Consider the following 13,174-nt stretch of genomic DNA (forward strand, 5'->3'; position numbering starts at 1 on the left):
AGGGAAACAAGCCACTGGATACTAAAACTGGAAGGAATTAGATCTTCTCCACATGTATCAACATGGAAACTTTCTGTCCTTCTAGTTCCCACGAAAATAAAAATCTCCTGAGCAACAAGATAAGCCACCCAAATGGCGACTGAAACAACCTCTTTTGTTATCTCCATGGTATCTAGCTATTTTGTTTCACAGAATTTGAGAGCTGAGAAGTTACATCTTTCAAGCTTCTTCTCTTGTATAAAAGGGGAGGAGAAGGGAGACCCAGCGAAATGAAAAGACTCCGAGATCCAACTGTTTTCTTGTGTTAAAACCTACACCTGTTCCCTCTGAATTTTCAGCCCTCCCACCTTCTCAAGACCTTTGTTCCCTTTCATCTACCCTCTCTTACCTGCATCATCAGTCTCTCCTCCTCTACCATTATTCCCACACAAACAAGCTCTAGATCTCTCATCCCCCTGCTCCCCATAACTGACAGACTTCTCAGGAGAACCGTCTGCATATCTCAGTTTCACTCCTCACCTCCCATTCACTCCTCAGCTCAATGAAGTTTGGCATTTTCTACAGCACACCACTACAACTGCTAGTCTAGGTCACCAACAACTTCATGTTGCCAAATCCTATGGACACTTGCCATCCTCACGTTGCTCGACCTTTGAGCAGCATTTGTCAGAGCTGAGCCACTCCCTCTGTCTTGAAACACTCTCGGCTCTTGGCTTTCATGACTACACACTCCCCTGGGTTTCTCCTAACCCCTAACTCCCCCTCTTCAGTCTCCTTCATCAGCAACCTGAAAATGTCAGGGTGCTCAAGGTTTCCTCTCTTCCTCTCTCTCTACAGGTGATCTCACCCATGTCCACAGCTTTCAATACCAGCCAGATGCTCATAGCTCCCCAATCTGTATCAACTCTGAGCCCTTGACTTGTATCTACAACAGCATATCCACCACAGTGCCTAGCATGTATTAGACACTCAATAAATATTTGTGGAATCAATAAATAAGTCACTCAATTAACCAAGGAATCTCATGAGTATCTCAAACTCAAATATCTAGAAGTCTTAACGTTCCTCCTCAAACCTATTTATTGCTCAGAAGATGATGCCCCAATCTTCCATGTTACTCAAGTCAGAAACACAGGTCATACTTGGCCCCTCACTTTCTTCCTGTCCCACACCTCATCCATCAACAAATACTGTCATTTACGCCTCCAAAATATGTGCCCAGATATCCCCTTTTCTCATCCCTACTGCCATCACACTTGTCCAAATCATCACCACCTCTCCCCCGACTTTATTAAACTTCCCCCTCCTACCCTTATCATCTCTTCCATTTATTCTCCTCACTCTGGCGTGAATAACTGTTTAACAATGAATATCGCATCATGCCACTCTTCTTCTGATAAATGTAGCACGCTCCCTCTTTGAAGCACCGTGTGGTCTTGTATGATCTGACCCTTCCTCCTTCCCCCATCATCTCATGCCACTTTCTCTCCCATCCTCTATGCTCCAGCGACACCAGCCTCCTTTCAGTTCTTCAACCATCTCATGCTGTTCCAGCTCAGGGCCATCACACATATTCTTCCCTCTGCCCAAAATGGCTACTTTTCCCCAATACACATTCTCCCCTTCCTCTGCAAGCACACTGTCCAACACACCTCTCCGCAACGATGGGAATAGTCCATAACCTGCACTGCCCAATCCAGTAGCAATTAGTCACATGTGGCTACTGACAGTTGGAAATGTGGCTAGTATGACTGAGGAAATAATTTTTAAATTTTTGTTAATTAATTAAAATTTAAAGAGCCACATGTAGCTAGTGGCCACTGTGTTGGGTGGGATAGTAGAACAGAACTGTAAGCCGGGCACACGGCCCTCCAGCTAAAGACTTCATTTCCCAGCCCCCCCTTGTACTGAGGTCTGGCGCTGTGTCTTGGATCTGGCCAGCGGAATGTGAGAAGTGATGTGTGCGGTGCCGTCACGCTCTTCCCTTTCCATTACCCCTTTCCACTGGCTGGAGTGAGGATAGGTGATGCCCATGTAGATGCAGGCAACTCCCTAGGAATGGCTGAGCAACAGTACGGAAGGAGCACAGGCCTCCTGTACCACGGAGCTCCCCTGTCAGCCTTGGTCCCTTACACTCTGACCATTCCACAAGACAGAAATAAACTTCTTTCTTCTTTAAGCCACTGTTATTTGGGTGTTTCTGTCGATGTGTATCTTAACTATTACTCCCCCAATCCATCCTTGCCCTGTTATTCTCTACACCTACACCATGTTTACCTTGTTCATAGAACTTATTATAATTTATACTTATAAATGTGTTTGCTTGTTGATTGTCTTTCCCACTGGACTTCAAGAGAGTAGGAAGCATATTTATTTTGTTCACTGCTGTAGCCCAGGCCTGGCACTTAGAAATGTTCATTAAAATTTAGCTACATGTTGAAATGAACACAGAGCTCCAGCTGCCAAGGGTAACACTTGTTCCTTTAAACTAAGCACTATATAGTGAGTAAAAAATAAATAAAATAGCTTGCTGCAAAAAAGTACTTTAACCCAGTGTTTTTAAGAATTTTATATTGGCTTTACCTTATTCCCTATGATTTCCTATAACTGATTAAAAACACAGCCTTTGGAAAACAGTTTTCAGGCATTCATGGAACTGCTCAGTACTGAGCCCATTACTGTGCTTTGTTCTTTCTTTAGGTGAACAGAGTTTTTTTACAGCAAACTCTCCTAAAATAGTCCACAGTCCTTGAGGTCATGGGCCACAAAAGCAGCAGTGCCATAATTCAACAGTAGTAGATCAGCCCACAGTAAAAACCCTAGTTTGCTTTTCTCTTCTCTCGTTACCTGTTGGGGCCTTGGTGTCGGCCTTCCTGCTCTCCCGGTCCCCCTTCTGGGCCCACACGTGGACCGTGTACTCCACACCCGGCCTCAGGCCCGTCAGGACGGTGCTGCTCTCCTCCTTCCCCACCGGAACCTCCCCGGAGTCTCCGTCAGCAGAGGTGTAGCGCACCAAGTACCTGTCAATCACGGCCTGTACCGGGTCCCAGGAGATGGTGGCCGTGTTCTCTGTCACCTGGTCGGTCACCAGGTTTTGGGGGCTGTCAATGTCTGAAAGGAAAAGTGCACCATTAATAAGCACCAAAGAGTGAGACGATGTCTCTTGGGTGAGGTAGCCTCCGTTCTAATGGTTTTCCCATCTCCTTTGTGGGTTTTCAGTTGTTTCATGGACGTAGATCTCACCACAGCTGGACTCTTTGATCCTCAAGGAGGCAGCACAGGACAGCAGAATGAGCACTGGATCAGAGTCACAAGAGCTACATTCCAGTCCCAGCCTGAGACGCAGAGTGGAGGTGCAGGAGCAGCCTTGGGCTGGGGACAGGGAACTAGGCCCAGCTCTGCCATCAGCCAGCAGTGGCCCTGACAACTCTGCTGCCTCTGGCTGGGTCTCCATTCCTCATTTGTAAAATGTGGGCCTTGCCAAACAGATTTTAAGGTACCGTAATATTCCATGAATATTCCACAAATCAGACTCCATGAATCATCAGCTAACTTTGTGAATTGTAGAAATCATTCACTTCTCTGTATCTGAGGTTTCTCAACTGTAAAATGGGCATATTGATTCCTGCTCTACCCGTCTCAGCAAAGTCCTCTGAGTACCAACTAAATGAGGAATATAATTCTCATTCCTTGCTGGTAGGAACGTGAAATAGTGCCACCGCTCTGGAAACAATTTGGCAGCTCCCCAAAAAGTTAAACATAGAATTACCATATGACCCAGGAATACCACTCCGAAGTATATAGCCAAAAGAATTGAAAACATATGCCCATACAAAAATTTGTACACAAAAACTCGTAGCATCATTATTTATAATAGCCAAAAAATGGAAACAACCCAAATGCTCATAAACTGACAAATGGATAAACAAAATGTATTATATCCATATAATGGAATATTATTCAGCAATCAAGTGAAACATTGACACAAGCCACAACATGGATGAACCTTGAAAATATTATGCTTAGTGAATGAAGCCAGTCACAAAAGGCCACATATTATATGAATCTATTTATATGAAATGTCCAGAATAAGGAAATCTCTAGAGACAGAAAGTAGTAGTTTCCTAAGGCTGGGGGAAGTAGGGATGGGAAAGACTGCTAATGGTATGGGGGTTGCTTTTGGGGTGATGAAAATATTCTGAATTAGACAGTGGTGATGGTTGCACTACTCTGCACATACTAAAAACCACTGAATTACACACTTTAAAAGGGTGGATTTTATAGTATGTAAATTATAACTCAATAAGTCTGTTCTTAAAAAATGAGGAAACAGAGATGAAAGAACTTTAAAAAGTAGGAACCGTTACTATATAAAAATGCAAGCTTAGGATCCTCAGAATGGAGCACACAGTACTCAAAAGAGGATTTATCCACTAAGAAAGGAATAACACTTCCCTGTTCCAAAGAGATTATAGCAAAAGCCATTTCCCTAAAGTACTTAGCTCACAGATCCTAACATGTGGTTTCTTTTTATTTCTTCCCTTCCAAGAAGAAATATTTAATGATTGATCACAAAGGAAATACACAGTTGGAGGAACAGTGGGTGGATAAAACCAATCACCATTTACCTTCACAAGATCAAAGTACGAGGCCAAATATGAGCTCTTCATTATGATATAATGTGTAAAAACGGAGTGAGGGTTGGTGTGTGGTTTGACAGAAGTCTACCATCCTGCTCTTCCATAAATCATCAATTCTGCCAGTTTTAGAACAGAAAAACAAAACTTGACCTGCCATAGACAGTATGACAGGGCTTACATTTTCAAAGAACGATGCTCCATTACCTGTTGGGGCCGTGGTGTCAGCCTTCCTGCTCTCCCGGTCCCCCTTCTGGGCCCACACGTGGACCGTGTACTCCACGCCCGGCCTCAGGCCCGTCAGGACGGTGCTGCTCTGCTCCTTCCCCACCGGAACCTCCCCAGAGTCTCCGTCAGCAGAGGTGTAGCACACCAGGTACCTGTCAATCACGGCCTGCACCGGGTCCCAGGAGACGGTGGCCGTGTTCTCTGTCACCTGGTCGGTCATCAGGTTTTTAGGGCTGTCAATTTCTTTAAGAAAATGTTTGGGAAAACCTAAGCTTTGAAGCCATGTAAAAGATACCCACCACCCCATCACTGCGATTTTTATCTCCTAGAGCCTTCCTAACACAAGGCAATGGTATTCCCATCCAGAGAGCCTGGTGGGAGTCGAGGAAGAAAGTAACCCCTGGTTCTCAATCTCAAAGGACTGCTCATTATAAACTTGACATGCTTTCCTGGCTTTCAGCTCCCTAAAATGTGGGAGGAACAATGTCTTCTTAGCAACATTATGGCACATCAAAACAATCAATTAAACATCTGCCATGACTTCAGGGTATCTAATTTATCATTTTATCAGGGGTTACTTCCCAAGCAATCATTCTGAAAGTATTATCACGAGCATTGCAATGACCAGAGCCTATCAGTGTCTTTGCTGGGTCTGCTAAAAACACGGCCACTGCACAACTTTACTTCTGTCTTCTGGTTGGTTGAGTGGTTCCCCATTGGCAGCTGTCATTGTCAGGGAAGAGCAGCACTTGAGATCACCACTAGAATTCACTGTCTTTTTTGATCTTTAAGATTCTCTTTGCAAAGTCTCTCAACTCAAGCCGCATCTTTTGGCACCATGTGCACCCAAATTCACACCCTCAAAATTCAATTCTAATTGACCATCTTTTTCTTATTACCTGTCGGGGCCGTGGTGTCGGCCTTCCTGCTCTCCCGGTCCCCCTTCTGGGCCCACACGTGGACCGTGTACTCCACGCCCGGCCTCAGGCCCGTCAGGACGGTGCTGCTCTCCTCCTTCCCCACCGGAACCTCCCCGGAGTCTCCGTCAGCAGAGGTGTAGCGCACCAAGTACCTGTCAATCACGGCCTGCACCGGGTCCCAGGAGATGGTGGCCGTGTTCTCTGTCACTTGGTCGGTCACCAGGTTTTTGGGGCTGTCAATGTCTGAAAGGAAAATGAGGATCAATAAACACTATTACTAGAGTGAGATCTTGTGGCCATGCTGTTTGGGCTGGGGCAGCTTCCTTTTCTTAGAATCTTCCTATCTCACATGTCAGTTTTCAGTTGTTTCATGGATGTAGACCTCTTTCTACATCTGGACTTGTGGGTTTTCAAGGAGGCAGAACAGGACAGCAGAGTGAGCAGTAGGGCCCAGAGTCAGAAGAGCTGTGGCCCTGGACAACTCTGCTGCCTCTGGCTGGGCTTCAGCTTCTTGATCTGTCAATCTGGACTTCCAGTTGGATGGACTCCAAGGTTCCTTCGAGAACTAATGTTCCATGCATGCCTCTCATTTCATAAATTACTAACTTGTTTTGTGAACTTGGGCAAGGCACTTCACTTCTCCGCATTAGTAACATTGAGTTGTTAATAGTTATTGTACGTATCTCTCTGAGTAGTTCTGAAAACCAAGACAAAAAATGTCATGTAGAAAGGGGCCTTGAGGGCTTCCCTGGTGGTGCGGTGGTTAAGAATCCGCCTGCCAATGCAGGGAACACGGGTTCGAGCCCTGGTCCGGGAAGATCCCACATGCCGTGGAGCAACTAAGCCCGGGCGCCACAACTACTGAGCCCGCATGCCACAACTACTGAAGCCTGTGCACCTAGAGCCTGTGCTCCACAACAAGAGAAGCCACCGCAATGAGAAGCCTGCGCACTGCAACGAAGAGTAGCCCCTGCTCGCCGCAACTGGAGAAAGCCCGCGCGCAGCAATGAAGACCCAACGCAGCCAAAGATAAATAAATAAACAAATAAATAAGAAGAAAGGGGCCTTGAAAATATTAAAGTATCACAGTGCTTATAGGAAAAAAAAGTAGGCAGAGATAATATTAGTGTATACCCTGTAGAGATGGGTATTATGTGAGTTAATAACATGCCCCTTAGGACAGCTCTTGGCAGAGAGTGGATGTCCAATGATCATAAGCTATTTTAAATGATATCAGTTTGTTGATATTTTATGAATGTACAGGATTATGTTCCTCCATACTACACACAGGGAAGGTGTTCGAATATGTATTCACCAAGAAAATAATAGCGTTTCTTTGTTCCACATACGGGCATATCTCATTTTATTGTGCTTCTCTTTATTATGCATCAAAGATATTGCACTTTTTACAAATTGAGAGTTTGTGGCAACCCTGCATCCAGCAAGTCTACTGGCATCATTCTGCATGTGCCAATAGCATTTGCTCACTTTGTGTCTCTGTGTCACATTTTGGTAATTCTCATAATATTTCAAACTTTTTCATTATTATTTTATTTGTTATGGTAATCTGTGGTCAGTGATCTTTGATGTTACTACAATTTGCTGAAGGCTTACATGATGATTAACAGTTTTTAGCAATAAAATATTTTTAAATTAAGCTATATACTTTTTTAGACATAACGCTATGGCACACTTAATAGATACAGTGCAATGTAAACACCACTTTTATATGCACTGGGAAACAAAAAAATTCATGTGACTTTCTATATTGTGATGTTCACTTTATTGTGGTCGTCTGGAACCGAACTCACAACATCTCTGAGGTATGCCTATAGTTCATTGCAAAAGCCATTACCCTAAGGTCCTATCACATATATGCAACGGTATGTTCAAGTGGGACTATTCTTATCTTGGTTTAGGCTGTGACCCCCAAGAAAATTGGTATTTACTTTCCAACCTGAGGGCCCACAGCCAAGGCAGGACCGACAAGTTTTGTGGCCTTTGATTGACCAACCAACTCCAGACTACAACAGAGGCTGGAGAGTACAAACAGGTGGGACTTAAAAGAGTGGATTTCTTTGGAGAGAGTTACACCATGAGTCCCATGGGTGACAGCCAAGCCTCGAATAAGCAGTTGCAATGGGATCCCTTACGGAGCTGCTTATGTATACTCCAGAGCAAAAGTTCTCAACCAGGGGTGATCAGCAATGTCTGAAGATATTTTTGGTTCTTTCAGTTCAGTGTGGAATGGGGAGGCTCATGGCATCAAATGGGTAGAGGTCAGGGAGGTTGCTAAACATCCTACAATGCACAAGACAGACCCCTGCAACAAAGAATCATCAACAGTGCCAAGGCTGAGAAACCCTGCCCAAAGCTTGGGGAACACCGTGGGCTGGTGTCTGACACGTGCCTAAAATATCTGAGAGGTGAGAAAATAGCTGGTTGTGCTGCTGCAGAGCAACAAGAGGCTGCAGCATTGCAACAGACCCATACATCTGGTTGCACGGACAAAGGATGCATGTGTGTCCCCCATGGACCAGATGTGGGGCAAAGAAAGGAGAGCCCACCTGGGACTGTTTTAGAAGCTGTCCAAGAGGATCACCCAGAGGGGTGAGGTGGGGTCACCTCACCCCTCACCAGAGAAGGGCACTGGAGGGCACCCCCAGATGTATGGGCAGAGGGGAGTAGGAGACCAGTAGGAGACATGCATGTATCTACAGAAACACTACAGTGAAAGAGGACAGATGAGGTGTCTCTGAAGAACACAAGGAAGTGTTCCATGAAGGGAAAGTTAGTTTTAACCCTTGTTAGGCCCCATGACAGACCCAAGCCAGCCGTGATTATTACTGTCAAGCAAGATCCCTCACCTCTCCTCCTCCCGACACCCCTTACCTCCCACGTACCAAACATAAATGGGCCAGGAACTCGAGTTTGCACTCTGGAAGGACAGTGCTTAAAGAATGGACTGGAAATACAAGAGAAGCCGAGCATGCCCCCTTCAACGGCAGGCAGTTAGCCCACAAAAGGCCCAAGCTGATGGAGAGGAGCAGGTTTAAAGTTACATAAAGTACGTACAATTGCATGAACGTAGACATCTTAATTACTAAAATGATACATATTGGAGGCTAGAAGTGATAGACATTTGCTTAGTTTGAGCTAATAAAACGTTATTATTTCTGCATAAAACGCTCATCCAAAGAGCAGAAACAAAAATAAGCACCACAGAAAGGCTTTATTTATTTATTTATTTATTTAACTAACATCTTTATTGGAGTACAATTGCTTTACAATGGTGTGTTAGTTCCTGCTGTATAGCAAATTGAATCAGCTATACATATACATATATCTCCATATCTCTTCCCTCTTGCATCTCCCTCCCACCCTCCCTTTCCCATCCCTCTAGGTGGACACAAAGCACCGAGCTGATCTCCCTGTGCTATTCGGCTGCTTCCCACTAGCTATCGGTTTTACATTTGGTAGTGTATATATATATCAATGCCACTCTCTCACTTCGTCCCAGTTTACCCTTCCCCCTCCCCATGTCCTCAAGTCCATTATCTGTGTCTGCGTCTTTATTCCTGTCCTGCCCCTAGGTTCTTCAGAACCTTTTTTTTTTTTTAGATTTCATATATATGTGTTAGCATATGGTATTTGTTTTTCTCTTTCTGACTTACTTCATTCTGTATGACAGTCTCTAGATCCATCCACCTCACTACAAATAACTCAATTTTGTTTCTTTTTACGGCTGAGTAATATTCCATTGTATATATGTACCACATCTTCTTTATCCATTCATCTGTCAATGGACACTTAGGTTGCTTCCATGTCTTGGCTATAGTAAATAGAGCTGCAATGAACACTGTGGTACATGACTCTTTTTGAATCATGGTTTTCTCAGGGTATATGCCTAGTAGTGGGATTGCTGAGTTGTATGGTAGTTCTATTTTTAGTTTTTTAAGGAACCTCTATACTGTTCTCCATAGTGGCTGTATCAATTTACATTCCCACCAACTGTGCAAGAAGGTTCCCTTTTCTCCACACCCTCACCAGCATTTATTGTTTGTAGATTTTTGATGATGGCCATTCTGACCAGTGTGAGATGATACCTCATTGTACTACTGATTTGCATTTCTCTAATGATTAGTGATGTTGAGCATCTTTTCATGTGTTTATTGGCAATCTGTATATCTTCTTTGGAGAAATGTCTATTTAGGTCTTCTGCCCATTTTTGAATTCGGTTGTTTGTTTTTTTGATTTGAGCTGCATGAGCTGCTTGTATATTTTGGAGATTAATCCTTTGTCCATTGCTTCGTTTGCAAATATTTTCTTCCATTCTGAAGGTTGTCTTTTCGTCTTATGGTTTCCTTTGCTGTGCAAAAGCTTTTAAGTTTCATTAGGTCCCATTTGTTTTTGTTTTTATTTCCATTTCTCTAGGAGGTGGGTCCAAAAGGATCTTGCTGTGATTTATGTCATAGAGTGTTCTGCCTATGTTTTCCTCTAAGAGTTTGATAGTGTCTGGCCTTACATTTAGGTCTTTAATCCATTTTGAGTTTATTTTTGTGCATGGTGTTGGGGAATGTTCTAATTTCATTCTTTTCCATGTAGCTGTCCAGTTTTCCCAGCACCACTTATTGAAGAGGCTGTCTTTTCTCCATTGTATATTCTTGCCTCCTTTATCAAAGATAAGGTGACCATATGTGCGTGGGTTTTTCTCTGGGCTTTCTATCCTGTTCCATTGATCTATGTTTCTGTTTTTGTGCCAGTACCATACTGTCTTGATTACTGTAGCTCTGTAGTATAGTCTGAAGTCAGGGAGTCTGATTCCTCCAGCTCTGTTTTTCTTTCTCAAGATTGCTTTGGCTATTCAGGGTCTTTTGTGTTTCCATATATATTTTGAAATTTTTTGTTCTAGTTCTGTGAAAAATGCCATTGGTAGTTTGATAGGGATTGCATTGAATCTGGAGATTGCTTTGGGTAGTAGAGTCATTTTCACAATGTTTATTCTTCCAATCCAAGAACATGGTATATCTCTCCATCTGTTGGTATCATCTTTAATTTCTTTCACCAGTGTCTTATAGTTTTCTGAATACAGGTCTTTTGTCTCCTTAGGTAGGTTTATTCCTAGGTATTTTATTCTTTTTGTTGCATTGGTAAATGGGAGTGTTTCCTTAATTTCTCTTTCAGATTTTTCATCATTAGTGTATAGGAATGCAAGAGATTTCTGTGCATTAATTTTGTATCCTGCTACTTTACCAAATTCATTGATTAGCTCCAGTAGTTTTCTGGTAGCCTCTTTAGGATTCTCTATGTATAGTATCATGTCATCTGCAAACAGTGACAGCTTTACTTCTTCTTTTCCAATTTGGATTCCTTTTATTTCTTTTTCTTCTATGATTGCTGTGGCTAAAACTTCCAAAACTATGTTGAATACTAGTGGTGAGAGTGGACAACCTTGTCTTGTTCCTGATCTTAGAGGAAATGGTTTAAGTTTTTCACCACTGAAATGATGTTGGCTATGGGTTTGTCATATATGGCCTTTATTATGTTGAGGTAAGTTCCCCCTATGCCTACTTTCTGGAGGGTTTTTATCATAAATGGGTGTTGAATTTTGTCGAAAGCTTTTTCTGCATCTATTGAGATGATCATATGGTTTTTCTCCTTCAATTTGTTAATATGGTTTATCACATTGATTGATTTGCATATATTAAAGAAACCTTGCATTCCTGGGATAAACCCCACTTGATCATGGTGTATGATCCTTTTAGTGTGCTGTTGGATTCTGTTTGCTAGTATTCTATTGAGGATTTTTGCATCTATGTTCATCAGTGATACTGGCCTGTAGTTTTCTTTCTTTGTGACATCTTTGTCTGGTTTTGTTATCAGGGTGGTGGTGGCCTCATAGAATGAGTTTGGGAGTGTTCCTGCTATATTTTGGAAGAGTTTGACAAGGATAGGTGTTAGCTCTTCTCTAAATATTTCATAGAATTTACCTGTGAAGCCATCTGGTCCTGGGTTTTTGTTTGTTGGAAGATTTTTAATCACAGTCTCAATTTCAGTGCTTGTGATTGGTCTGTTTATATTTTCTATTTCTTCCTGGTTCAGTCTTGAAAGGTTGTGCTTTTCTAAGAATTTGTCCATTTCTTCCAGGTTGTCCATTTCCCCTTTTATGGCTGTGTTTCCTTATTTATTTTCTGCTTGGGTGATCTATCCATTGGTGTAAGTGGGGTGTTAAAGTCCTCTACTATTATTGTGTTACTGTCGATTCCCCTCTTATTAGCATTTGCCTTATGTATTGAGGTGCTCCTATGTTGGGTGCATAAATATTTACAATTGTTATATTGTCTTCTTGGATTGATCCCTTGATCATTACGTAGTGTCCTTCTTTGTCTCTTGGAATAGTCTTTACTTTAAAGTCTATTTTGTCTGATATGAGAATTGCTACTCCAGCTTTCTCCTGATTTCCATTTGCATGGAATATCTTTTTCCATCCCCTCACTTTCAGCCTGTATGTGTCCCTAGGTCTGAAGTGGGTTTCTTGTAGACAGCATATATATGGGTCTTGTTTTTGCATCCATTCAGCCCATCTATGTCTTTTGGTTGGAGCATTTAATCCATTTACATTTAAGGCAGTTATCGATATGTATGTTCCTATTACCATTTTCTTAATTGTTTTGGGTTTGTTATTGTAGGTCTTTCACAGAAAGGCTTTAAACCGGTGAGGAGTAAAGAAAATTTGGTTTTGGATCAACCATCCCTCAGCATGATAGTTACTTGTGCTTTCTTCATATTTATTCTTTATGAAGGTGAAGCCTTTAGGCATTAATAACAAAGCAGGTGCACAGGCAGAGAACAAAGGACAATGAGCAATAATGTCAATGTTTAAAGACCAAACTTTGGTCTTTAACCAAACAGGACAAGCTATGCATTCTAAGAGAAGCCATTCAATGGAAGAAAGGGGTACACAGTTTACTATGCAAGGATACCAGCCTGCTCATCCTTGAGCCTCCCTTTCAGCCAAGGTCAGAGAAGGAAAACCAACCTAGACGGACATCAGCTTAGCAGTGACACAGTGATGATGCATGATCCATTACCTGTCGGGGCCTTGGTGTCGGCCTCCCTGCTCTCCTGGTCCCCCTTCTGGGCCCACACGTGGACCGTGTACTCCACGCCCGGCCTCAGGCCCGTCAAGACGGTGCTGCTCTGCTCCTTCCCCACCGGAATCTCCCCGGAGTCTCCATCAGCAGAGGTGTAGCGCACCAGGTACCTGTCAATCACGGCCTGCACTGGGTCCCAGGAGACGGTGACCGTGTTCTCTGTCACCCCGTTGGTCACCAGGTTTTGGGGGCTGTCAATTTCTTTAAGAAAGATGAAAGAGTGTATCATTTGCCA

At 43.1% G+C, this 13,174-nt stretch overlaps 1 protein-coding gene across 1 annotated transcript in view; it reads right to left on the reverse strand.

Moving 5' to 3' along the window:
* The window catches only part of TNN (tenascin N), a 64,668-nt gene that overhangs the window by 30,069 nt on the left and 21,425 nt on the right, over positions 1-13,174 (reverse strand). Inside the window, exons 7-10 of the mRNA XM_082405859.1 lie at positions 12,877-13,140; positions 5,765-6,028; positions 4,845-5,108; positions 2,848-3,111 (exon numbers count right to left, since the gene is read on the reverse strand). Coding sequence (XP_082261985.1) covers positions 2,848-3,111; positions 4,845-5,108; positions 5,765-6,028; positions 12,877-13,140 — 1,056 coding nt within the window. The remainder of the gene's footprint in view (positions 1-2,847; positions 3,112-4,844; positions 5,109-5,764; positions 6,029-12,876; positions 13,141-13,174) is intronic.

Source organism: Balaenoptera borealis, assembly GCF_965194805.1.
Source record: "Balaenoptera borealis genome assembly, chromosome: 1".
Taxonomy (NCBI): Eukaryota; Metazoa; Chordata; class Mammalia; order Artiodactyla; family Balaenopteridae; genus Balaenoptera; species Balaenoptera borealis.